Below are 26,814 nucleotides of genomic sequence, written 5' to 3'. Positions count from 1 at the left end.
GCGTTTACATTCAAAATATGAGGAATTTTAGTGGCATTTATTCGGATATTCTTCTCTTTTGAAATGAAGAAAAGAATAAAAGCAATACGCAAAGACAAAAAGTATTATCAGTACTAAACATTACGAATAATAATTGCTACGAAAAACTAAATACGACCTCTTTTACCATCTCTCATGAGCTGTATGTATTATTAACAAAAAATTTTTTTTTAAAAAGTCCTTGCCGGGGATTCGAACTGACTTCCTTCGTATTTGTAAGCCAGCACTTTAACCACTACACCAAGATCATGACATGGTGAACGTTTAGTTGTCGACGTATTTGTTGTATTTGTGTTTTATGTTCCCACTTCGACAATTTTTACTCTTTTTTTCTAAGTTTAACACTGTTTCTGGCTTTCTCTTTCGGTGTCTTCTTTTATTTACATTATGCACTATTCGTATTCACAGCTTGTGTCCCTCTGCAACGTCTTATTCAGATTAATCTTTTCAATTTGCCCCTCAGTAAACATTTGATTGATTTAATTCTCATACTCTCCACGGATGGAGCGCAGGAATGCCAGATTCGAAAAATAGGTGTACATTTACTTTCCTGACAAATAATACATTGATCGAGCCCGGATACCGTAATAGAATGGCGTTTCCCTCCAGGGACGGATCAATTAATAATAATTCACGTTTTTATTATTTGATTCGTAACGGATGTAGTATCTGGGAGAGGATCTGGGTGTTGTAATATTTGACAGGTTTTATTTCTCATGATATGCTATATGCGCTAACTTGAAGATATTATTGGTATTTATTGTGTTTGTGAATTTGTAACTTGTAATCATGGCAGAAAGTGAAAACTTAAGTTTGCAAACTTTGCTTGAAGCTATTAATAAAGTTCATGATACTGTTAATGACACCAAACAACTAATACAATCACTTAATGGTACTGTTAGCGATACTAAAGAACAAATGCAATCTTTTAATGGTGTTTATAATGATATCAAACAGCAACTTAATGAGACAAACAGTGAAATCCACCAACAAGTAGAAAAATGTTATAACAAAATTAACCAACAGTTAGAAAAATGTTTTGACGGTATTACAATTGGAGTATCAACATTACGGGAATCCTCTGTTGAATTGAAAAAGAGCTTAGAAAGAAGTGTAGACAAAATTAGTCGTGCAGGGTCTGATAGTGTAACACGACTCTCGACGCAGTTAAATGATAAGTTTGAGTCACAAGAGAAAGAAAGTAATCAAGTAAATAGTGTTGAAGTTACTAGTACTTGCACAGGTAAAGAATATGCGAACACTCCTAGTCTAGCTATTGACGAAAGTTCTTGTTGTCAGATTGCTGTAGCAGACACACCTAGTCTGAAAATAGTTGAAAAGCGACAGGTAAGAGAAAATTGTGTATTGTGTGAAGGGTTGAATAACATTCACGAGCTGTGTGCATACCGTTTGGCGAAGAACAGCACTAATGTCGTCGTTTATTGTAATGAAATTCGAGGCAAAGAGACCTCAATGCGCGTTGGTAGCTTGTTATCGCAAACACTTGAAAGTGTGTTAGGTAGTGTACCGCTTAGTAAATTAGAATGTATCCCCATCCGCACTAGTTGCTTTTACTTTGTTAATGTAACGATGGTCAAACTAGGTCATGTTGAAAGTAATCTGCACTGTTGTGAGTTAGTAGTCAGTCAAGTACAAGTTAAGCCACTTAAACGAATAACTTTCTTTGTACTCGTATGCATGATGTCTGTACATTCAAAAATCAAAGATAATAGTTCTGAGTTCAGTAAGCTTCCCAATTGTAGTAACAATTTTGTCTCATGGAAAGAAAAAAAGCCTAGTTTGTTGTGAAATTTTCAGTAGCGTAAAGCATATGTGCAGTAAACTTGTCGAAAAGCGCACTCATTTATTAGCTTACAGTAAAAAGAGTAAGAAAAACAAACGAAATTTGCATAAAGTCCGTAAGAAAGTGAAAAAAATATTCCGCTTATTACATAACTTTCATAAATTTTCAAACAAGGTCCTTCGTTCCAATCTTAAAAGTAGATTTGAATACCATCGTAGTGTAATGATAGAACATGGTACACGCAAAAATGATTCTGCTTATGTTTCTGAATTGTCTTCCGAAAGTTGTGGTACGAATGACAGTAATTTGAAATCTAGCGATCATAGTAAATCATTAAGTATTGAATCAGCTGTTGAATTAGGTGCAAACCGCAGATCATTTGTAAACGGTAAAAATTGTAAAGTTTTTCAGAAAAGTCCATCAGGCTATTGAGTAAATCACACGCACTGGTAAGAACCAAAAGTAAAAATAAATGCAAAACGAAATGTAGGTCAAAAATGCTTGTCAATGAAAAACTGTATGTTAATCGCGTCAGTACAATGAAAAAACCCAAACATGCAGGTGCGTCAAAAAACCGATCTAAAATGAAAAGTAAAATTAGTGATCGATCAAAATTTCGAAAAATGCTAGTAAAGCGTGTTGAAAGTCTTCGAAAAAATAGAAAAAATGTGAAGATTGTGGTACAGTTCAAAAGTTAGTGAATCAATCTTCTAACGTGAATCAGTGTTTTACTTCACAACTTGGTATGCGATCCAAGTATCGACGCAGTGTTGCCATAATGAATGAAAAGTTAAAAGATGCTAAATTTAATGCTAATAAAGTGAAAGTCAAGCTGTTTAGTGCGTTAAAATGCAAAAGGAAGAGCAATATTTTATGCAATGTTGCCATCTCCAGTGTTGAAAAACAAAGTGCATGTATAAATGTGGTGTGTTCTAAAAGTAAAGCTGTAATTAGAAACCACTTAATCATTTGTGATTTTACGTACATGATGTTTTGGCAAATGAAGCCGTACAAAATTACTCCTGAGTTAGAAAAACCGAAAGTAGGCATAGGTTAAGTAAATTATTACCTTCCGCTGGATTGATTGTTTGGAATATGTGATATTTGCAATGATTTTGGAATTGTAGAAAATTTAAAATTCTTTTGTAATCGTCGTCATATAGAGATACATACCACAAATTGTCATTTTGTTGAACTATTCTGTGTGTAGTAGTTTAGGTGTCAGCCCTGCTAGTCTTCATTTAAATGTAAAAGCAAATTATTCTGTGTTGAAGCATTTTGACATTGTAACAAACGAAAGCTATGATGAAAATGAACCTGTAAATTGGGAAAATAAACTCATAATGGCTGACTACCGCAGAAGTCAAAAAGTTAGAAAAAGAAACGAGAAGTATAATGAATCCCAAGAAAGAAAATATAAAATAAAAGAAAATGATTTGGTATTTTTGTTGCAATCACATTTGAGTTCAGCAGTAGACAAAAAGATTCGCAAGTTTTTCATGCTTTACAAAGGTCCCCTGTTTTGTAAAAATAAAATTTCAGACAAAGTCTTTGAACTTGTAGATCCTTTAACTGGAGAATCTTGTGGCGTACATTCTATTGATCGTATGAGAGTGTGGAGACCCACTCAGAAAACTAGGAACATTTGGTTAGAATTAGCTAAGAAACATATACATGAAAAAGAATTTGATTCTGTAAAAGAAAATAGTGAAAAAAACGATTCTTGTGAACCAGAAGCTTTAGTAAATGTGAATTCTTTGAATATAACGGAAGTTAGTTTGTCTGTTTTCAACGAGAGCGAAAGTAATAAGTTTAATGTTCAGTTGTTGTTGAAAGAGCTGTTAAAATGTGACACATATTTGCAATATTTAAATGATAAGCTAGATTGTCAGTATCGCATTCTTATGTTAGCTTTAAATCATTTGCTGAATCCTAAGCTAAACAGACGTGACGTGTAAAAAAAAAAGTCACGGACATGGTTATTTTCTAAATGCTAATATGTATGATAATGTTTATTAGTTTCTGTATGTAAAGGAAATATGAGATAGAAACTCGTTTACATAAATTATCGTATTGTCTTGTTGATGCTTTGCGATATGTTATCAAGACTAACTGTAAGATCTTAAACCACCAATTGTACGCGGTGAATTGTATAGCATTCATGTATTATTACAAATGTGAGAGTAAGTTTTTATGTGTCAGTGGAACACTGTGACACGAGTATTGAATTATGAATGGCAACTCCCGCCCTCATTTATTTTTAACCTTTGGGTTCATTTTTCTATGTTGTTTTATATTCCTACCTCACTAGAAGGTCTTGTTGCCATTCCAAAGGGGTGGGATGAAAATATAAATGTATAATGGGGAAGGGAGACTTAAAAATTTAAGTGGATAGGCGCTTATTAGCGTAAAAGTGTGGCAGACTTACTTCTATCCGGCCTCACTCTTATTGTTACAATACAAAAGAGTGGTAATAAATTTATTTCATGTAGTTATTATGTTTAAATGATGTGTAATTCTTGTATTTGTGAATAACAATTATGTTTTCGTAACTTCTTTGTCAGAATAGCATGAGAAGTGCAAGTATGCTTCGTCATTTATGCAATTTAAGTATAATGTGTGTAGAATAAGCTTGTTCATCTCCTTTTGTGGAATATTGAAATATATTATTCAAATAATTTTTGTTTTATCTATTTGTTGAAAAGTTGAGTTATTCATAATAATTATTTGTTCATGTTCTATAGTTTTTCGTATAATATCGTAAAGTAAGTAATGTTATTATTTTACGTCTAAATAATGCCATGATTTCGTATAATGTTTGTGTTATTTTTAATAATAAGAGCGCATATAGTAATATTGTAATACAAATATCAAAAGTATATCATGAGAATTATTTGTATATCAATTGTGAGTCATGCATGTATAAATGTTTAACTTAGTGACAGTGCCGAATGTAAAAAAAAGGAAAGAAAAGAACTTTAAAGACTTTACATACGAAAGCCCCATGAAACTTTTATGTAAGCGTATAAATGCCCCTCGCGTTTGTAGTTTTACTACGTTAAATGAAACTTTTTCTTCTAATGAAGTGTAACTCGACGAAAGTTCTTATACAATACCTTGTAAACTACTGTTCAACTTCACTTCGGAACAGTGATGATTATTGAAGTGGAACTACAGTCAGGGTTCTTGAACGTTTACCATTATCCAATGGTGCACGTATATTCCTTTCGACCGCCAATGTAACTGTACCAAAATTTTGCTTAAAATATTTTCCGTATAAACGCAAATTCTGCGTTAGTGCATTATGTGACGTTCATCTGAATTTGTATACTTTGTGCGGTGTATTTTTCTCATTGAATGTGCTGCCGCCAGGTGGTGCTAAAAGACAGGGTAGGAGAAAAGGAAAAGGAAAGAATGGAGTTTTTAGTTGGATTTCAATGTGTGTTGGTGTGTGTGTGAAGCATGATTCAGCTATTTTCTTTTGCTGATCATGTTATGATCTTGTTACCAGACGTTATTTAAAAAGGAGTATTAATTGTCATGTGATTTGGAAAATCCATCGTTATCTTCGAATATGCATAAACAGTTAGTGAAAATAGTATTGCTAATCTGAATATTCTGGTGATTTTTACGTAAGTCATTATTAAACTAAATCAGCCCCAAGTAATATTTTATAACGACAAGGGGGTGTGATCGAGATTACGAATGAAACAAAGGACTTCGCAGGTTGCTCTTGAAGGTAATGGACATATAATTACAGACTAAACCAAAAATGTCTGAATAACTTGTTTCATCCAACGGTAGCTGCTACATAATGCTGTTATTAAGTTGACCAGGAACGACTGTTACATAAACTTTGGAATTGGAAGAAAAGACAATTTCTATTAGAAGATTATTTTGGATACGTAGTGAGTTTACCAAAATGTGATTTCAGCGACGGGCGCCACGACGAACTATACTATTTTGTGAACGATCTCTAAACATATTCACGAATTTACTACGAAATTGGGGCAAAGTATCAAACAAATTAGTATGTGACAGGTATGTTTATCTAGTGGATAAATGGCACTATAATGTTTAGATTTGTTTGTTTTCTGTTTTTCTAGATCGCATGACGAATTGAGATTATGGTTGTTATGTCGCTTGTAAGTAATCTACGAAAGTAGGTGATGTTATCATCTATTTTTCATAACACGCCTTAGATCTTCGCCCAGGTGATCCGTCCGAATCTGGACCGTTACGGTGAGGTGTATCGCGCCTTCCTTGAACGATCGTCGTCGGGACAAACTTTCTGAACCCACAAATAAAATAGTGCAAAATTATATTATTTGAGGGCGAAGAGTAGGGAGTTCTTCACGGAGGCCGGTTAGGGATGGTGAGTACCGGGCAGCGCTATGCTGTACCGTAATAGAATGGCTAAGCACTTCACGGGGACAAAAGTCTCAATCAGGAAGGTACACGGATCGAGCCCGGATACCGTAATAAAGAAACACTATATTTTCTATGGTTCGAAAAATTAAATTTCGTTGTGAATGCATTAACGAAAAAATATGCTATTACAAGTGATTTCATATTACGTATGTTTAAGATATCAAAATTTTAAAAATGGTATCTCTGATTCAACATTTTGAATATCTTATGAGGTGCAACAATGTATGAAGCGAAAAAAATTAATATTCAAAAATTTTCTGAGTATCGGCTATAGCCATTACATGATACATACGATAATATATTATTCATTTTGTTTGAACATTCAAAATTTTCTGACATACTAAATGTTGAAAATATTTATAATATGAAAAATAATTACTGACACCAGAGAATCTTGTACAAAATTTCTGCAATGTATCCAACATTTATTTTTTCATTGCCAGGTTAAAAATATGGAAAATGGGAAATCCGGCTATGTGTTAATGTCGTTTACCCAGTTCCTTTTCGTATTGGATGTATTACAACATCGTAAAGTAAAATTGTCATGCATTCAATAATTTTGCTTTTAACTTCCATAATGGGCATCCGCTGGTTTTTGTTAGTACAAGAACGCAACATTCTACAAGCACAAACTTTATGTGCTACCTTAACATGAGAATTAGCAGTTACCTTACGAATTGTTTGTACACTCGGAACATTTACTATTTGAGTGTCATTGCAAATGTTGGCAGCGAAGAATTTACACTTTCTACGTAGGCGTAATACCTTACCTAATTTACGCACATCTTTGCAAGTTTTCAGGTTATTTTTCATTTTCGCACGATGGAAAAACCTTTGCTTACCTTTTTTGCTTTTTAAACAAAAATTCCTGTTTCTAAATTTCTTAATAACATTTCGAGTTGAGTACAAAGTATTGGTTGGTGGATAATCAATCTGAACGTTTTGATTTAATTCACTACACTTTTCCTTACCTTTTCTAAATTTAAATTTCATGGATTTACGAGTTGCACGATGTATTCCAAGCGCACATGGAATGGTTTCATTTTTACTAAAACATACAATTACAAGTGTACATACTGTACCTTCTAACAACACTAAACATACATTACCAATGGAAAAATAACGCAACTCATCAATCTGAACTGGTTGCCTAATGAATTTTACTCTAGAGTGACTTTCAATATGCCGTGTAAACACCACGAAAAAAACAGGACATATATACAAACATTTCTTATGAACAAGTAGCATTGAGCCGGAGGGGGGAAACAGCTGATCCACCCACTTCCTTTCACATAAGGGACAAGTGCAGACTTTAATTTCGTCTAAAGATACTACCACAGTATCACTTTTTATTTCCCTAGTGGTGGTTACGTTAACCACACTCGTACTACTATTGGAGGTTGCCTCTATGAAGGATTTTGCAGTAATGCTTCTTAATTTCTAAAATAGAACACACAATATCACTCAAAATAGCATATATCATCAAATAATTCAACTTATCGTGATTCTACTTTTCATGAAAATAAAATATTCCTTACGGATAAATGCATAAAAATTTATTATATTTGAAACATCAATATTACTCATAAAGTTCAAAAGTGCACTTTCATTGACATATTAACGCAAACTATTCACTAAGAATATTCAAAATAATTCAACATAACTAAAACATATGATATAATGCACACGATTGATTTATACTTTATTAAGATTACATATTAAAAGCATATGTGTAAATATAACACTAAAAATATTTCATTTACTATGAAATGAAAGACTGGGCACATGTGAGCTCGTGACGCTCAAAGTATATAAAAATATACTGCCTGCATTAAATTTGCAAGACCCTACCTCAATTATTTATTAATATCTTTCCATCCCCGAAGCAAAGTGAAAAAATAGAATGCTTGGTTAAAATTTAAAAATAATACAGAGGGGACTAATAAGAAAATTGCCTACTCCGGGCATTACATAACATGAATAACCCAAAATATTGGAGGAACCTTTGCTTCAATGTCTTCAACTACTGCTTGAAATATTTTTTGTATTCAACGAAAAGATTAATGCAAAGTGAATGCAACAATGGTTGCTAACAATTAACATGTACACAACTTACTTGATACTTATTTATAGTAAGATGTCTCATCATATATTCTTTTCAACTGACAACGCGCCATGATGATGGGTACATGTGTAAAACACTACTACAATAACTTACCACATCAAACTCCAAGTATCCTCAGCTGATTACTAATCCCAGAGGCATACTGATTGGTTAAAACAAATATCTTAACATAACACATCGAAAGTATACGTTACTATTAATTGACGCATGGTTGTTGTTTAAAATTGAAATCTTTAATTCATTAATTTAAAATGTGCTTATTCAGGTTTATTAGTGAATGGTTTCTCACCAGAATATTTAAATTTGTGATTCAAAACATTTTTAATTTTGTAAAATTGCAACACTGTGATGGAATATTCAATATAGATTTTCCACATCTTCACAATTTAAATTCCTTTCACTATATTTGGAAATTTTCACTGCGGAATTTCACTCTTGCACTTCGGAAAGAAAATCTATATTTTCAATAATTCGAAAAATAAAGATTCGTTGTGAATGCATTAACGAAAAAATATACTATTACAAATACTTTCGTATTACGTATGTTTGAAATATCAAGACTTTAAAACTGGTATCTCTCATTCAACATTTTGAATATCTTATGAGGTGCAACAATATATGAAATGAAAAAATTAATATTTTAAATTTTTCCTGAATCTATCGGCTATAGCCATTAACGTGATACACACAATAAAATATTATTACTTTTATTCAAACATGCGAAATTTTGTAAAACACTAACAGTGTTGAAAAATATTTATAGTATGAAAAATAATTACTAACAACAAAAGAAATTTTGTATGAAATTTTCTGCAATGTAACCAACATTTATTTTCATTGCCAGGTCAAAAATATGGAAAATGGGCAATCCGGCTATGTGTTAATGTCGTTTACCCAATTCCTTTTCGTATTGGATTTATTACAACATCGTAAAGTAAAATTTTCATGCATTCAAGAATTTTACTTTTAACTTCCATACTTGGCATCCACTTATTTTTGTTAATATGAAAACGCAACATTTTACAAGCACTAACTTTATGTGCTACCTTAACATGAGAATTAGCAGTTACCTTACGATTGATTTGTACTCTCGGAGCATTTACTATTTGGGTGTCATTGCGAATATTGGCAGCGAAGAATTTACACTTTGTACGTAAACGTAATACCTTACCTAATTTACGCACATCTTTGCAAGTTTTTAGGTTATTTTTCATTTTCGCACGGTGGAAAAACCGTTGCTTAACCTTTTTACTTTCCAAGCAAAAATTTCTGTTTCTAAATTTCTCAGTAACATTTCGAGTTGAGTACAAAGTATTGGTTGGTGGATAATAAATCTGAACGTTTTGATTTAATTTAATACACTTTTTCTTACCTTTTCTGAATCTAAATTTTACGGATTTAAAAGTTGCACGATGTATGCCAAGCGAACGTGGAATGGTTTCATTTCTATTAAGACACACAATTACAAGTGTACATACTGTACCTTCTAGCAACACTAAAGATATATTACCACTGGAAAAATAATGCAACTCGCCAATCTGAATTGGTTGCCTAATGAATCTTACTGTGGGAAAACTCGTAACATGCCGTGTATACACCACAAAAATTACAGGACTTACAGACGAACATTTTTTGTGAACAAGTAGCATTGAGCCGGAGGGGGGAAACAGCTGATCCACCCACTTCCTTTCACATAAGGGACAAGTGCAGACTTTAATCTCGTCTAAAAATACTACAACAGTATCACTTTTTATTTCCCTAGTGGTGGTTACGTTAACCACACTCCTACTAATATTGGAGGTAGCCTCCATGAAGTCAACCTGCACGGTGTTTACATTTACACTGACATTTTCATTACTTACTTCATTTCCCTGAGCGAAGACATTATTACTCTGTAGAACAAAAATATTTTCCAGCTTGGTTGTAATGCTTTGTAATTGTACAGTATTATTATCCAACAACTGAAACAATTCATTCCACCTATTTTCACTTCCGTTAATTTGGACAAAATGCGACTCTTGGACTTCAGATAACCTACCTTTCTTAACAGGGTTTGGATATAAATCAATATCATCGGCAACATTTTCCAATTTCCTTTTACAAATTTTAGTTCTACCCTCAGAAGGACAACTATGGCGAACATGTGCTAACGGGTACACGTTAAATTTATCTATAAATCTAACCCTTTTAGGAATTTTATTTTCCTTTTCGGTTTGACCCACATTACCTGACATAGTATGTAAATTAACATCCTTGCTACGTTTTTTGAGGATAGATTTGATACCACCAAGAGCATTTTGAGGAGGATTTTCAACATTACTTGAAAATAATTCTTTCTCCTCTTCATTGAACGTACTATCATGATCACTAAAAGAACTAACATCAGAGTACGGTACTTTTTCTGGAGCCGTTGAACTATTATTTCAATAACCTTATTCTTGACATTGACGTCATCACATTGAAGTTTCAACTTTTTAGCTACATACTTAAAATATACATTTTTGCCGCGAGCACATTTCTCTTTCAATTTCTCGTATTCCTTACTTCTACGTACACCACGTACACGGAGAATAACCTCCTTTTCTACATTTTTTCTATATTCACAATTAAAATTGAACACATGCTCACTAATCGCAAGTTTCGCTGCTCTACTGAATCTATGAGTTTCTACATTGAGACCTAAAACGTTTTGAAACTCTTCTAAACAAAATGGAACAGTACTATATTTATATTCATTTTTTACGTTAGCGTACTCTAACAGTATCTGTGCTCTTACATTCACTAAATTCAATGCTAACATTTTGTACGTGGATTTATGAATTATATATTCTAAAACGAACACAAAAATATGAAAATGTAAGTAACACTACATGTAAAAGAATGCAAGGAACTATTTCTTTCGCAGAACATTAATTGTTAGTTTCACAATTTACCTTTTCAGTAATTGTTTCGCATGCATAAACTAGGACCTACCTGCTTTTGTACAGCAGTGTTTGGCTGATTTAACAGCTCCTGAGAATTACTTTGAACTTTTTTGTGCGTTTCGTACCTTTCGCGTAATTCAACAACATCTGCTCTTAAATTCTCAAATTGTTCGGTCAACTCTTTTTGATTTGATTTTAATATTTGGTTAGTTGCAGCCAAGTCTGCGGACAATTGTTTCACCGCTTCGAGCAGTGTTTCCATTTCACTAAGCGTTGACATTGTAAAATATTTTACTACAAAATTGGCATTGAATACGAAACAGTGAAGTTCAATAATCTACTTTCTTCCCACTAAAACATCTGTCCCTGTTCGGGCGCCATTTATGATGGAGTTTGTTTACGTAACGAAAGCTAGATATGATACTATTGGGATTCGAACCTTGGATCTTTTTGGAGTCTTCTTAAGAGCATCATTCATTTGTAAAAGACTAATAGACCCAACAAGGAACTGGCAAGTAAACAAATAGTCTCACTCCCACGGTCCTAGGATTCGGGCGTTATATATCAGAGGCATAAGCCGTATACCCACCATTGCTGTCGCGTCAGCTCCAAGATATGGTGCTCGCTGCCTGTAAAAGAATACAAAGTTGGACAGCAATGCATGATTGACGCCAGATGGATAGTGAGAGACGAAAGTAATGTTTGTTCTCCACTGTTTAGAAGTACCTTACCTGTTTGGTTCTACTTTAAGTCATGTACACTATTAGAAGGAAATATCCTCCATTTACTGAGAAAGAGACAATATGGATCACACACTTTGAGATTATTAAATATTTTCACTGCATATTGAAAAAGAAGATATTTGCGAAACATTTATATTTGACTTTAAACTTCAATGAATATAAAACATTTACAAACGTATGACAGCACAAGACACAATATTTCACTCAGACGAAAAGATGGCCCAATCACTGCGATAAACGAACCGATACGTAAGCGAAATAATACGCGAAATTATCGACCGAACGAAAATGATGAATCGGTTAGTGGCTACGCAGTTTACTACCGGCACTTCACTTCATCACTATATGAAGATAAGTTTATTTGATGTTTTCATGGTACGGCTCACAGTGACACTCCTCTCTGCGTTTGTTCATTCAAAAGTCAACCATAAATATGAGACGAAAATGCATCCCTTACACAACAAAGTTACGAATTACTAATTCTGGTAGTTGTGCCATTGTAAATATTCCGTGAAACTTATAAGGGAACTTAAAATCACAAAATTTATAAAATATACTGAATGCTTCACTTTATATGTTTGCTAATACGATTTCCATGTTAGAGAGCTGGTATTTTTGCGTTTGTCTTGCTTAGTAGTAGTTGACGCTCTCCCCGCTTCTTCGCGCGTCACATCGTTGCCAGTTCACAGTGCAAGAATACACTGACTAAACTAAAATATAGTTCGTAGAGAACATTAAATTTTTGCGTTATTATATTGCTAATAATATATAAAGAATGGCTCATAAGTTAATAGAAATCACATTAAAAACACTGATTGTTCCACTGAGTTATGGAATTGACGATTATTGATAATTTTCACATTGTCACGTAAAAATCTGTCATCGTCGTGAGGGCTTGTGCGTGGGCGTTTCTCTCGAGAGTAGCTAAATGCCTCAACCATATATGGGCTGACGGGAGGAAGCAGAGCTGTCTGGATAAGTGAGGTACCTTTTGGGTGAGAAATTCCTGAGCATTGCTCTCCTCCAACTGTTGACTAGTTGCATTTCATTTCCAAGAATTGATGTTGGAATAATACGAGGGTTGATTTAAAAATTCATGCCAATCCATCTTGTTATAAACTCATCTGAAAATTTAACTTTTTTCGGAATTTTATTTTCCTTTTCGGTTTGACCCACATTATCTGACATAGTATGTATACTGACATCCTTGCTACGTTTTTTGAGGATAGATTTGATACCACCAAGAGTATTTTTAGGAGAACTTTCAACATTACTTGAAAATAATTCTTTCTCCTCTCCATTAAAAATACTATCTTGGTCACTAAAAGAACTGACATCATTAGAATACTTTTTCTGTAGCCGTTGAACTATTATTTCAATAACTTTATTCTTGACATCAACGTCATCACATTGAAGTTTCAACTTTCTAGCTACATAGTTAAAATCTATATTTTTGCCGCGAGCACATTTCTCTTTTAGCTTCTCGTACTGAGCAGTTTTTCTAATACCACGTACGCGGAGATTGATCTCCTTTTCTACGTTTTTCCTATATTCACAATTAAAATTAAACACATGTTCACAAATTGCAAGTTTCGCTACTCTATTGAAACTATGAGTTTCTACACTGAGACCTAAAACATTTTGAAACTCTTCTAAGCAAAATGGAACAGTACTATATTTATATTCATTTATTGCGTTAGCGTAGTCTAACTCTATCTGTGCTCTTACATTCATTAAATTCAGCGCTAGCATTTTGTACGTGGGTTTATGAATTATATATTCTAAAATGAACACAAAAATATAAAAATGTAAGTAACACTACATGTAAAAGAATGCATAGATATATTTCGTTCGCACAATATGAATTGCTAGATTTACATTTTAAATTTCAGCGATTGTTTCGCATTCTTATATGCATAAACTAGGACCTACCTGAGTTTGTACAGCAGTGTTTGGCTGGTTTAGCAGCTCCTGAGAATTTTTTTCAATCTTTTTGTGCGTTTCATACTTTTCGCGTAATTCAACCACATCTGCTCTTAAATTCTCAAATTGTTTGGTCAACTCTTTTTGATTTGATTTTAATATTTGGTTAGTTGCAGCCAAATCTGCGGACAACTTTTTCACCGCTTCGAGCAGTGTTTCCATTTCACTAAGCGTTGACATTGTAAAATATTATACCACAAAACACAACACAGGATGGCATTGAATATGAAACAGTGGAGTTCAAAAATTCGCTTTCTCCCCACTAAACCATCTGTCTTTGGGATTCGATACTCGTTTGTTCCAGTTTGAGAAGACCAATTTATAATGTCATCGGGGTCCGAACCTTGGATCTCTTGGAATCTTCTTTAAAACATCATTCAATTGCACAAATTAATAAATTAAAGTAAAAAAACCGGTAACAAAACAAGTGTTTTCATTCCTCCACAGTCCTAGGATTCGGGCGTTACACCAACTAGAGACATTAGCCGTATACCCACCGTCGCTGTTGCGTCAGCTCCAAGATATATTGGTCAATACCTGTAAAAGAATACAAGGTGGGACAGCCATGCGAGATTTACGCCAGATGGATAGTGGGAGACGAAAGCAATGTTTGCCCTCCACTGCTTAGAAGTACCTTACCTGGTGACATACGCTTTATCTTATACACATTGTAACCACTAAAAGGAAAGATTACTTATGAAACGCATCTCACTATCATTATATTCGTTGTTAAGAAATATAACAATAATTGTAAATAAACACTATATTAATATTCACTTTCACTGTGCGAACTACATATGATTTAACAATAATAACATTTGCACATTATGATTATTATTTCTCTTTAAGATAAACTGGCCCTGTAAAAGATTTCGAGACGATATGTAAGCGCGCACGACTATTCCGGCGGACATACGGAATAAAATTCACTAGTGCACTGTTGAGTAAAGATGAGTTTGATGTCCCAGTCCTTGACCGACAACAGGGTTCTTCCATGAATTCTTTGTATTGGCGAGAAAAATACGTAAGAATAATTCTTATTAACACATACGCATGCTTTCTTCTTGCTATCGAAACAGCATTTATTCTGGTAGCACTGTTCCTATGTCTCTTGATGCGTTTGAGAGCGTAAGTTGAATACTTTCAATTTGCTTAATAGTTGGCGACGCTTGTAACGCCCCTATATAATCTGACTAGAATTGTAATACTAGTGTAACTCACAAAATACTTCTTGTAACAAAATTTTAGTTTGCAACCCTGTAGAAACATCATGTTCGCGGGCGCGCGCAAAGACTTTTGGGTACTCTGGAAGAAGATGGAAACGTAACAGGTTGTAGTAATTTCACCTGTCGACCCAGTTTCAGTATATCTTGGTTAATATTGCTCATCTGAGTCTCTAGAGTGGGTTTAACTCACATTGTGTTATGTAGAATATTTTATTCTAGTTGGTCTGTGCGATCAGCATAAATTGAAGCAGCATTTAAATGGTGTTGGGACGTAGGCCTTCGCTTCATTCCACCACGTGAGTCGGCATTGTGTGAGAATATTTCATATCTTGTACAGTGGCTTCGTAGAAGCATCTTTTCGCATCTGATGTGCTATTTGCGAATTGAATTTGTCATTATGTCAGCAGTCGCACCCAAATTTAGTTTGCAGCATAAATTGAGCTTCAACATGTACAGCTAATTTCTTGTTAGCGGGCCCCCCAACCCATCCACGTCGTCAATGAAGTAACACAACGGTTGAGTATCCCATCTGCTTGCATTATTAGCCTACTTCAATTCTGTGCTCTACTATGGAAGTCCACGGATCTTATTGTCAACACAACAGGGACAAACTAACTTTTGTGAATGTGTTTTAGGAAGTAGTCAACGCAACATGTCGAGTGACCTTTCAGCATTGTTGTGTTCTCTTCATATCATCATGAAAACCATGAATTTATCTCACATGAGCTTAAGCTCATGTAGCCTTATAATCAATCTGAACAGTTCCATTCATTTACCTCGTGTAAAAGTGAAGATGAAGCAACATGTCATTTAAGTGAGATAGGGTCTTGCGCCTTGGATGTATATAGCTCCATGCCATAGAATTTAATTGGACACGTTTTTCTCTGGCGTTTCTTCAATGTGTTAGTTAAAGTAGCCAGTCTTAATTTTGTTGTGATGACCCAATGTTTTGTACTTTCCACATATTTTTCTCACGCGTATGATCTTAAATCAGTGTGCAGTCACCATATCATCGGGATTGCCCAGTACCATTCAGGAAGTGGATGCTCCACCGGCTCCTCCCTGCCCGGGAAAGGTTATTTGCAATGAGGACATCTTCCTGCAAACAGACTCCAGTTCTGGATAGTCAAGAGGACCAACATCGTGATAGTGATTCGTCAATTTGCCCAAAATCAGTATATTATGTGTGGGAGTGATGCAGTAGTTCGTGTGTCTTGTGTGATTATTCTTCTCTTCTAAAGTTTTGGTCATTTGTGTAGCAAGTGCATCTAAGAAAGTAAATGAAATATATTTATCTAATGTCTGCAATTAGGGTAAGTACCCCACAGAATAAGCGCCTGCCCTCGCAGCTGGCCAGTGTTTCTGCTTCGTACAGAATCTATCGTCATTTCTAGTGATTTATTTTTACAATGAGTACACATTGCACCCATTTGTGGATTTGCACGTACCTTATTTAAATATTGGCTTTGCAGGTAATTATTTGCAATTATCAGAAATCTTAGATGTGTTATAGACATCTCATGAGCAAGATGAGGTGCATGATTAATAGTTGTCGTTTGAGATCGTTATTGTTAAGCCACGAGCGTGACTCCACCGTCTAAAGTTTGCTTGGCCACTTAGCACAAGTTGGTTCAGAGTGTTGTCCTCTTTGGTTATCCTGGCGGTGTTACAGCCAATTCAGTTCTCTGCAGGTTCGTATTGCTCTCTCTCGAGTTCTTTTTTCCTTAATCTCTGCCTGAATATATCTTCGCTGCATTCGTGGTCCACGGTAGATTGATCACATGGGTCAAATATTATGGTATGTTACAATGTCAATTTTTATAACATGTCACAATGTCGTTATAGTCATATTTGCCTAAACTTTGTCCGCCGTAGAGAACCACACGTTTATTGTGAGTAGCATCAGAATGGCATGATGTTTCTTTTAGAAAGGGTTCATTCGTGTTTTAGTATTAAGTTAGTCGTATATAATGTTTATTTATAATTATGTCTTATCCAATTTTATGTCCACCTGACTAGTCGTGGTTCTGAAAGTTAAATTGCTCGAGCTATTTTGTTGAAGTATGTACTAAAGCCATGGTGAACTTATTAATATAATGTTCTATTATTTTGGGTGTGTGTGTGTTCTTTGTGTATTCGTTTATCCATGCAGTGTGTTTCATTTATTTTTTTAATATGCATTATAAGTCTATTTTGTTGCATAACTGCGCTAGTTCAAAAGTCACAGACATTTTATTTTATTTGATTCTGGTCTCAATGTAAGAAAAAGATATTGTTCCATTTTTACGTGCATAATACTTGTTGAATAATTTTACGTGTGGAAATATATTTAGTCAAATAAATACTACAATCCATATAATCCCAATTTTTGTATTTAGAGAAACCAAACCTCACAGGTGTATCTTTGGTGATTAAGTTTTTCTTGGTCTATTATCAGGTAAGGAAATCATGACACAAGAAAAGGCTGCTCTCTGTGCACTCATAGAGTGTGCAGGCGGCAGTCTCGCATAGGTTGGATTCGTTTACTGTTGTATTGTTGCATTTTGTATTTTTTTCTTTCTTTCTTAGGACTTCTTAGATGCAGGTTTGTCCTGTACTCGCTTTTGTGTGTTGTGTTTAACATAATTCCTGTGTTCCCAATGGTTCACAGGTGGCGACCCCTTTCGTATAACTATTAACTCGGTACTCCGGCACTGGGCGTCAAGCTTAGCCGTAGCCTTCCAGGGATTAGGGCGCTCTGGGGCCCTACACGCTCTCTTTTACATTACGACGAATGATACTCTCTCTCTAGTTTGAGAGTATGTATAGAACATTTTCGTTTGTGCAAAGGATACTAACTCTCATACGTTGACTCCTACATGGTGAGTGAGAAATACTCTCTCTTTTGAGAGTTCTTAGAACATTTTGCTTGTTCTCAAGGTATATACACTTGCACCATCACATCTTGAAAGACTGAATGTCCTCTCTCCGGTCCTCTTCCTGCGTCGCATAGTTGCCAGTTAGCGGCACAAGAATACACTAACAAATTAAAATATAGTTCGTAGAAAACATTGTTTTTGCTTCATAATATTGCTAATTATATATAATGAATGGTTCATAGGTTAATAGAAATCACATTAAAAACACTGATTGTTCCAATAAGTCGTAGGATTGACGATTATTGATAGATTTCACATTGTCACGTAAAAATCTGTCATCGTCATGAGGGCTTGGTGCGTGGGCGTTCAGCACGAGAGTAGCAAAATTCCTCTTCCTCATATGGGCTGACGGGAGGAAGCAGTGCTGTCTGGAAAAGTGAGGCACCTTTTGGGTAACAAATTCCTGAGCATTGTTCACCTCCAAATGTTAGCTGATTGCGTTATATTTCTAAGAATTGACGCTGGGGAAATACGAGGGTTGATTTAAAAGTTCATGCCAATCCATCTTGTTACAGTGGTAGTTCATTTTTTCTCACTAGGTGTCTCTCTACAGTCATATAGTAGTGTGTTACTATGACGTCTCATGTTCTGTCTGCTTGTATGTGTGGAATGCAGTGAGCGGGTAATTGAATTTTCGTTTCATGATGACGATCGAGTTAGCAAGTGCGATTGAGAAACCGTAACATGAATTTAATTTGAACTTGTCGTTTTTCAATTAGTTTGTATTAGATTCGGATATTAACTCATATCGCTTTGCAGCATTGTGTGGTTTATTTGAGTTAGAGAAAACCTGTCATGGTTATGGCCGAAGGCTGAAAATATTTCCGACGTATGGTAAAAGTGGGCGTTTATTTGTTAGTCTTGTTTGTAATAATAACAAGTGTGCTCGCTTTAATAAATCGACGTCTGTGCGGAAAGGAACATTTTTCAGTAATGTGAACTTGAGTATTGCGCTTGTGTTCTTACTATCTTATTTTTTCGTGAATCATCAATTATGAGTTCATTATTCATGAGTGTTCTGGTATAAGGAAACGGTGAGTGCTTTCCATTTTTAGTTGATATTATTTTTATTCTTGATTTGCTTTGAATTTGAGTATTTGGCAAAGTATTTGTTTCGTTCTTGGTGGTTCCATTATATTGGTGAGATGTAATTTATTTTTCCTCGTCATGCTGCACTGATTTATAATTAGTAATGAGTATTTTTTTTAAATTTTTCCTTCTTACGTTAGCTTTATAGTACTGGTTTGACTAAATATTGTTTATTGGGATGTTTTTATGGTACTTGAGGGGGGTCGGGAAGCGGTAGCCCCCATTTAGATATCAATATTGATAGCCACCGCTTCACCTGGATTGATTAGGTATAGTGTTTAGTAACATTTTGGCCCTTGTAGGATAATTCTTAACATTGTACATTACTTTGACTCGGACAGTAACTGTTACCGATTCATCTGATCCAGTTCCAGGAGCAGTTTAGGAATGATTCGTAAACTGCTCCGGTAACCGGATCAGATTAATCGGTTGCAGACACTGTTTGACTGAAAGTAAAGATTTGCCTAAAATCTATTGTTTGTGATTCCTACATGTATAAGCTGCAAGCCCACTCCCCCCCCCGAAAATCTTTTTGAATCAAGCCTCTGTCAAACTACTTTTCTGGATACGCTACTGTTCATAATTTATTTTCTAACAACAAATTCATTCCGTCGTCTACGTAAATAGGAAATTTACCTAAATTTAAAACACACGAGGCTCCAGTGATGATAATTTCCTATCTAAGTGTTGTCTTGGACCGGTGCAAAGTAACCGCGAGTAGAGGCTGAAATGCCTTCTCCCAGTTTTACGTTTTTTATGACTTTAAAACGTTACACATTTCAATTTTAGCTCCTGCCTCAAAGTCCCATTATACATGATAGTATTCTACGAAACTAACTTAACTTTGATGCAAATTCTTATCGATGATATCTTTCAAATTTTATCAGCCTTTACAGTGACTGCTTTCAATACCTCTACAAGAACAAACTTCCGAAAGTCAGATATAAAGAAACAGTCACCAGAAATGCAGGAGTCAAGTGATCAGGGTTCCTGTTTCTTGACCGTAAGACCGCAGCTATGCTTACTAACACAAATGTACAAAAAAAACAAAGTGCTGGTAAAACGATTCAAGATTGCTTCTCCCTATACGAGGCTTGGTTAATAAAGTTTAAAATTGTCCTATTTTTTTTAAATTCCAAAAAACGAGCCTCAGGTCGGTGATAGCCAAAACGTTGTCTTTAAGAGGATATGCTGTGTATGGTACTTAAATTTTGTACGAAACAATTTACATTTTGATTTAATTTCGCATTTTTGCATAGTAGATAAAACGGACAAACCAATACTTCCAAGTTTGATTCGGTGGTAAGATGGTTAATGCGTTGGTCTGGAGTAAATGGTCGTGGGTTCAAGTCAGAGTAGTTTTAACATTTTTCATTCTAAATATGTTTGTATATGTTCACATATAATATTAATATTTCTTTTCTTGCTTTTCACGTATGTTATCTTAGGTCATGTGTTCATGGATTAGGGTTGTTTAAACCAGGTTTCGTTATATACACTTACAGTTTCCTATCTTTTCTTCAAAATGGATTTCTATATGTTCACATTTGTTAATAATTATTTATATATTTCAATTTTAGTGTCCATAGGTTAGCGGTGATTAGGTTTGGATATGTTTGCAGAAAATATAGAACGATGCCAAAGCACATTTTTTACACAACTATGCGTTATTTTTCCATTATTCAGAAAGTTACTGCGTGTGTGTGCTATGCAGCTAAACCTTCCATTCACTGTTAGTGCCGGTGGCATTAATTTTCCGGACGTACACACATTGTCAAATAGTTCTTTTTCTTCAAAAGTGACCCATAGATTATTATTCTGATAAAAAAATATAAAGTATATGTGTTAAAATTGTATTGGTTTTATTTGAACACGCACACATTTTTACACTACCTTTTAGAACATTCATTCCAAAACTGGTGTCGAGTCTGGCGTAATCTCAGTTGTGTGCTATTGTTCATAATGTACATGAATACAAACAATGGTTTTTAGACTGAAACTATGCTGTGTGACGGCAGTCTTCTAGAACGAATTCGCTCGTCCATGCGTCTTTCAACGAATATCAGAGCAAGATGGTTAGAAAATATAGAGAAACGTTTCTTGCTATTGGTTCAGCCTCCAAAGAATAGGTTCCTTCTTACTTAACTCTATTCAAACCTAAATTGGTTCAAGTTAACCATTTCGAATTTCAACGTTTATCGTTGTACAGTGAATATTGTAAAATAGCGAGAAGAATTTGTTTGCAAACGATTCGGCGTCTTAACACAATTTCACTACTATCCAATGCACCTTTTCGAAAACGAGCATTGTGCAAATTTATTATTGCATCCAATCTCAAAGGTAATTTTTGTGTAGAATAAACGGTAAATGCTTTCATGATGCTGTTTCTTATAATTATTTCAGCGTCCCTCGAGTAGATTGAATTTCCTCGGTTAACCGTATACTCAAACCGAATTTTCTTCAGACTAGCCATTAGTTTCATACTTAGCTAATGAAACCGTAGAACGGAACGGTAAACGAAAACGAAAAGTGATTCTTCCAAATGATCCTGTTTCTATACACAACACATAATGACTGAGTAGACCCTCTGCCAAAATGGGCTCTTTTCCAGATTCTGTATTGCTGCCAGTTTTAGTACCGATTACATCGTTTATTGCTGCAGAACGAAGACGCTAACAGGAAAGTGAAAGCGGTTTGCTGCCAAGAATTCAGCGTCTCAAAACAACATATCGTCACTATCCTGATATTACTAGTACTACTGGTTTCAAAATTGATCTCCGTAGAAAGAACACTGTAAAAGGTATCAGGAAGCGACTTTTTGCATGGGACGATGCATCATTAGCATAGGTTCCATCTTCTGTGTTGAAATCTTAATAAAACCAAACCAGGTTATACTAGTCACTTCCAATTTTAAGTTTTATCGCCAGAGTACGGAAACATAGCAAGGCGACGTCTTTCTAAAAACAATTGTGATTCGAACATAAAATGACTACAACACTACCAAAAGAAGAAATGGTTCAAATTCAATATTAATTTAGGTTTCAATAATTATTTCTGTATGACAATCGCGTTAAGAATTATGGAGGTGCGATTTTACAATCAGCTGAGCGTTCTAAGATAAGGTTCCACATTTTCCACTAAGCCCTATTCAAGGCGGAGCGATTTAAATTAACCATTTGTGGTGTTGATATTTGTCATTGTAGGATGGAAACCGTAACAGACATTAACAAACGGTTTGTGCAACTGATTGTGGGTCTGTAGTGGGCATATCATAACCAACAGTACGTTACGAAATCGGAAGTTACTGAAATTTTCTAAACTGGTAATTTCAATACTGATTTCTGTAGAGTAAAGAAGATTAGAGATATCGAGATACGGTTTCGTACAATCGATTCAGCTTCTCAATAATACGTCCATCTCTTCCGTCCACCCTCTATTCAAACCGTGAGCGTTTCAAATTAGCCATTTCTGATTTCAGCATTTATCTCTACAGAACTGAAAAGGTAACAGACAGCGAAGTGCGGCTTTCTGGAAACATTTCAATTTTTAAATTATACATATCGTGATTACCACAGAGCTCTCCCAAAAACGAACGGTTTTCAAATTTACTGTTACATCCGATTCGATATGGTTTTCAACTTTCGTTGCCATAGAACAAGCAGATAACCAGAATCAGTTTTCTGCAAGCGACTGAGCGTCTGTATACAATATATAATGACTATTCACGACACCGTCAAATACGGAAGTACTTCAAATTTACTATTACATCCAACTTCAATACTTATTTTCGTAGAGGTAGAATGCTAAAATCTATCACGTCGTAGTTTCCTGTAATCGATTCTGCATTCAAATAGTATGTTTATTTTTTCCGTTGAAATTTAATTCAAAGTGCACGTGGTTAAAATTATCCGTCTCCGGTTTCAACATTTATCGCTACAAAACGAAAATGGTAACAAGTATGTAGCAGCTTTTGTTTAGTAAGTGATTAGTAATCCTACTATTTAATTTTCATAGAGAAAAAGTGTATAAGATGTCGAGCAGCTCTTCTGCGATCGGATCAGCGTCCCAACGATACCTTCCACCTTCTTCCTTAACTTTCTATTCAAATTAGAAATGCTTCAAATTAACAATTTTTTCAACATTTATCTCTATAGAGGTAAAAGAGTAACGGATAACTAGTAATAGATTTTTGAGATAGATCCAGTGTCCAAGGAACAGATTCCTTCTTTGATCTTCTTACTATATGGGAACAAATTGTTGCAGATGTACTACCTCAAGTTTCAAAATTGAATTCGCATATTTTGGAAGTCTTAAATTCACACTGTGAAACGATATTCACTTGTTTAATTTGGGTATTATATAACATGTTTAATACACCCCACCATGTTGAAACTTTTAGTCGTGCATAAAAAAGTTGTACCTATGTAACAGATGTTTAGCAGAAGTTATGTGAATGGTTATTAAAAAAATGCGCCGCCTTCACACTTTCTTTTTCACTGCCATCAATTTTAACCATTATCCAGATTTGAAATATTATTTTAGTGCTAGGCAATGCTGTTATTTTGTTCGTCTTGCAGCCAATGATGTATGTTTTAAGCAATACAAGATTTTATCATTCCAACATTTACGTTGGTATTTCGCACATTCCGCTAACACCGTGTCAGTTGTTCATAAACGCAAATATTTTACGAATTTTCTAACTTTTTGAACTTGTTCATTATAGTTCTCTTAGTGTAAAAGGAATATTTCTGAGAGATTTTTAAACATTTCTTTATTTTCTTTTTCCATTTGTATGCAATATTATCACGCTTCTTTCCGACTACTAGCTAGCATATAAATAAAAGCTCAAGATATTAGCTCTCTGGTAAAACCCAGGACTTACTACAAAACCTTAAGTTGATAAGTTTGATTTCCGTTTGATTTAATTTTTTGGTATATAATGATATATACGTTAGTGCATCAAAAATTGTGTGAGTGAAGTTTCGTCCTGTTCAGCAGACTTCAGTTGATACGCGTGTCCCCAAAGTTTACTAGTTTGTAAAATTCTAAAGGTTAATACCAGTAATATCACTTTGCCGGAGAAATTTGCTTTGGATGTATAGTTTTGTAATTGCTGGTTGTTGCTCTAATCAGTGGAATAAATATAGTGGTTAGAATAGACGTATCACGCAGATACAGTATTACTTGTAATCGATCAGGAAGGAGAAAATATCTGTTGACCGGCTTTACAAAATCTCATCTGAACTACGAACAATTCTACAGAAAGACCAGATTGAGAAAAGGATGATCATCTCTTGTATCTCAAAAAATAGAAAGGAAGAATAGTGGTTTCCATAATCTAGTTTGATGTACTAATCCTCATAAACATGATTTAATTTTCTTTTTAACTATTAGTTTTCGGAAAAAAATAACCTCCAGATCTGTGCATGTTCGGCCTGTTTTGTATATATTGTTTGATTGGGTCAAGGTTGGTGCGAAGCTGGGTTTGTAGGAATGTTCCGAAGATGGATGACTTGCCATACGGTATGGAAATCATAAACAAATTCGCTATTTGGTTAGTTACCTCCACCCACGTTTCTAAGAGAAACGTGTCGTGTCTCTAAACCGTAGTGTAGTACCATATTGCAACGTTTTTCAGAAGACATACAATAATTATATTAATGACTACCGGTCATCCCCAATACAATTGTGCTTAATCATAATTACTTGTTGTTTTATCCGTGCAATACAGAATACGAAGGTGTACTTGCAGTAACAAATCAATTTATTACATTACTTATACGTATAAAAAAAGATAAAAATACAAACAACTATATTAAATAACCCTTATATCAGTGCACTTTTCCTTATATATTTAATATGTATATATATGAGTTTACTATGCCCTTGCCGTAAATATATTAAATAAAAATAATTTTTATGGTTATGGTACCGAACGTTTGGATTAGTGCGCACTTTTATATACTTGTCACTTTACACTTTAGTAATGCAGATGTACTCCTGTGTCCGACTTTATGATTTTTTTTATATATCTTTGGCGTCTTTATTTTCGCTGATATTTTTATGAGTTTTGAACGGCGACTAATAATTTTGAAGCATCTTCAACTGAATGCAGAATTTCTGTCACCATATCTCCTCCAATGCCATTTTCTGCCAATACCCTCACTGTTTCTTCTTCTTCTTCAATTACATGTTACCAAAAGTTTCTGCTCTCTTGCTGTTCGGATAAACGAATGACGGAGGACAAGATACGTCTATATGGATTTGTCATATAATGGCGTCCGACAAGGACGGAGAGATTTTCAGACATTAAAAATCTTTCCAGAACCCTGGAACACTATCACAATTTATATAGCTATCAAATCACACAGTATACTTATCCTTAGTACACTTGCTTTCACTGTTATATTGATATGGTTTGATATTTAAACACTGTTAGGTTCACCGCGTACGCAAAGGGCATACCACAACATCGAACCAATTACAAGGGCATTTGAAACACTAAAGTTTATATAATTCGTTTTTTAGGAATTATTCTGTGTTCACATTGAAGTATATATACTTTCTTTGCTCACGTAACATTCTACTCACTTAAACGATTAAAGAAACATCATTAGCACTTCTCTTTTCTGTTTAAACAAAAACTCACATACTTTTTTTACCTGTTAAAGTGCCTTTTACAAGCATTAAATATCTAGAACAATTACAGTAATGCGGTAACAAAATATAACCATAGCCTCATTGAAGCAAAGATTAAACCTTTAATTCTACAAAGAATAACATACTATTATTAACATGGCAGAACACAAAACTTTTTAAAAATATGAAGCCTTGTATCTCCTCGTAGAGGAATCAAAAATGATAATATTAAAGACAAAAGTTCGTGCTACTTACTATCTATTTGTATATATATAAGAACATTTCTTCATTAGCCGTTACATTTTCAAATGATTTACCAACGGGTTTGAAACAGTACTTACAACTATCGTTAACAGATTTTTGGGGCACAATTTTAGATCACATAAATCTTGTAAATACGGATCATATTCTAATATTGATTCAACAATTTCGTTGACACATTTAGTGTCAAAAAGAGCTTTGCCTACTTTGGCAAGGTTAACCTGGACTGATTCATGAATATTACAGATGATTTCACTCATATGACTCTGAATTTCATCAACTTTATACTGATTCTTCAACTCGTTTTCAATTTCAGGACCACAATGTTTCAATGCAAGGTCAAGCCATATTTTCTTTGTTTCCCTTGTAGGTCTCCATACCTTCATACGATCTACCGAATGTTTACCAACCGAATTTCCCGTTAAAGGGTCAATTAGTTCAAAAACCTTTTCATTATGAGTACCTTTACATACTAAAGGACCACGATACAATTCGAAACATTTTGCCACTTTCTTATCAATTGCAGAACTTACATGACTTTGACGAAGAAATACTAAATCATTAGGTTTAATTTTGTACCTACCTTCCTGTTTCATATTATATTTTTCATTTCGTATCCGAATAATTTCCTT

At 34.5% G+C, this 26,814-nt stretch overlaps 1 protein-coding gene across 1 annotated transcript in view; it reads left to right on the top strand.

Moving 5' to 3' along the window:
- Positions 1–637: 637 nt before the first annotated feature.
- Positions 638–26,814, top strand: part of LOC145660740 (uncharacterized) — a 51,730-nt gene continuing 25,553 nt past the window's right edge. Inside the window, exon 1 of the mRNA XM_081726150.1 lies at positions 638–6,218. Within this exon, the coding sequence (XP_081582276.1) occupies positions 829–1,848 (1,020 nt within the window). The 5' untranslated portion in view covers positions 638–828 and the 3' untranslated portion in view covers positions 1,849–6,218. The remainder of the gene's footprint in view (positions 6,219–26,814) is intronic.

Source organism: Thermobia domestica, chromosome 9 (genome assembly GCF_964235325.1).
Source record: "Thermobia domestica chromosome 9, izTheDome1.hap1.1, whole genome shotgun sequence".
NCBI lineage: Eukaryota > Metazoa > Arthropoda > Insecta > Zygentoma > Lepismatidae > Thermobia > Thermobia domestica.
The sequence above is the reverse complement of the archived record's forward strand: the minus strand, read 5'-3'. Positions and strand labels throughout refer to the sequence as shown.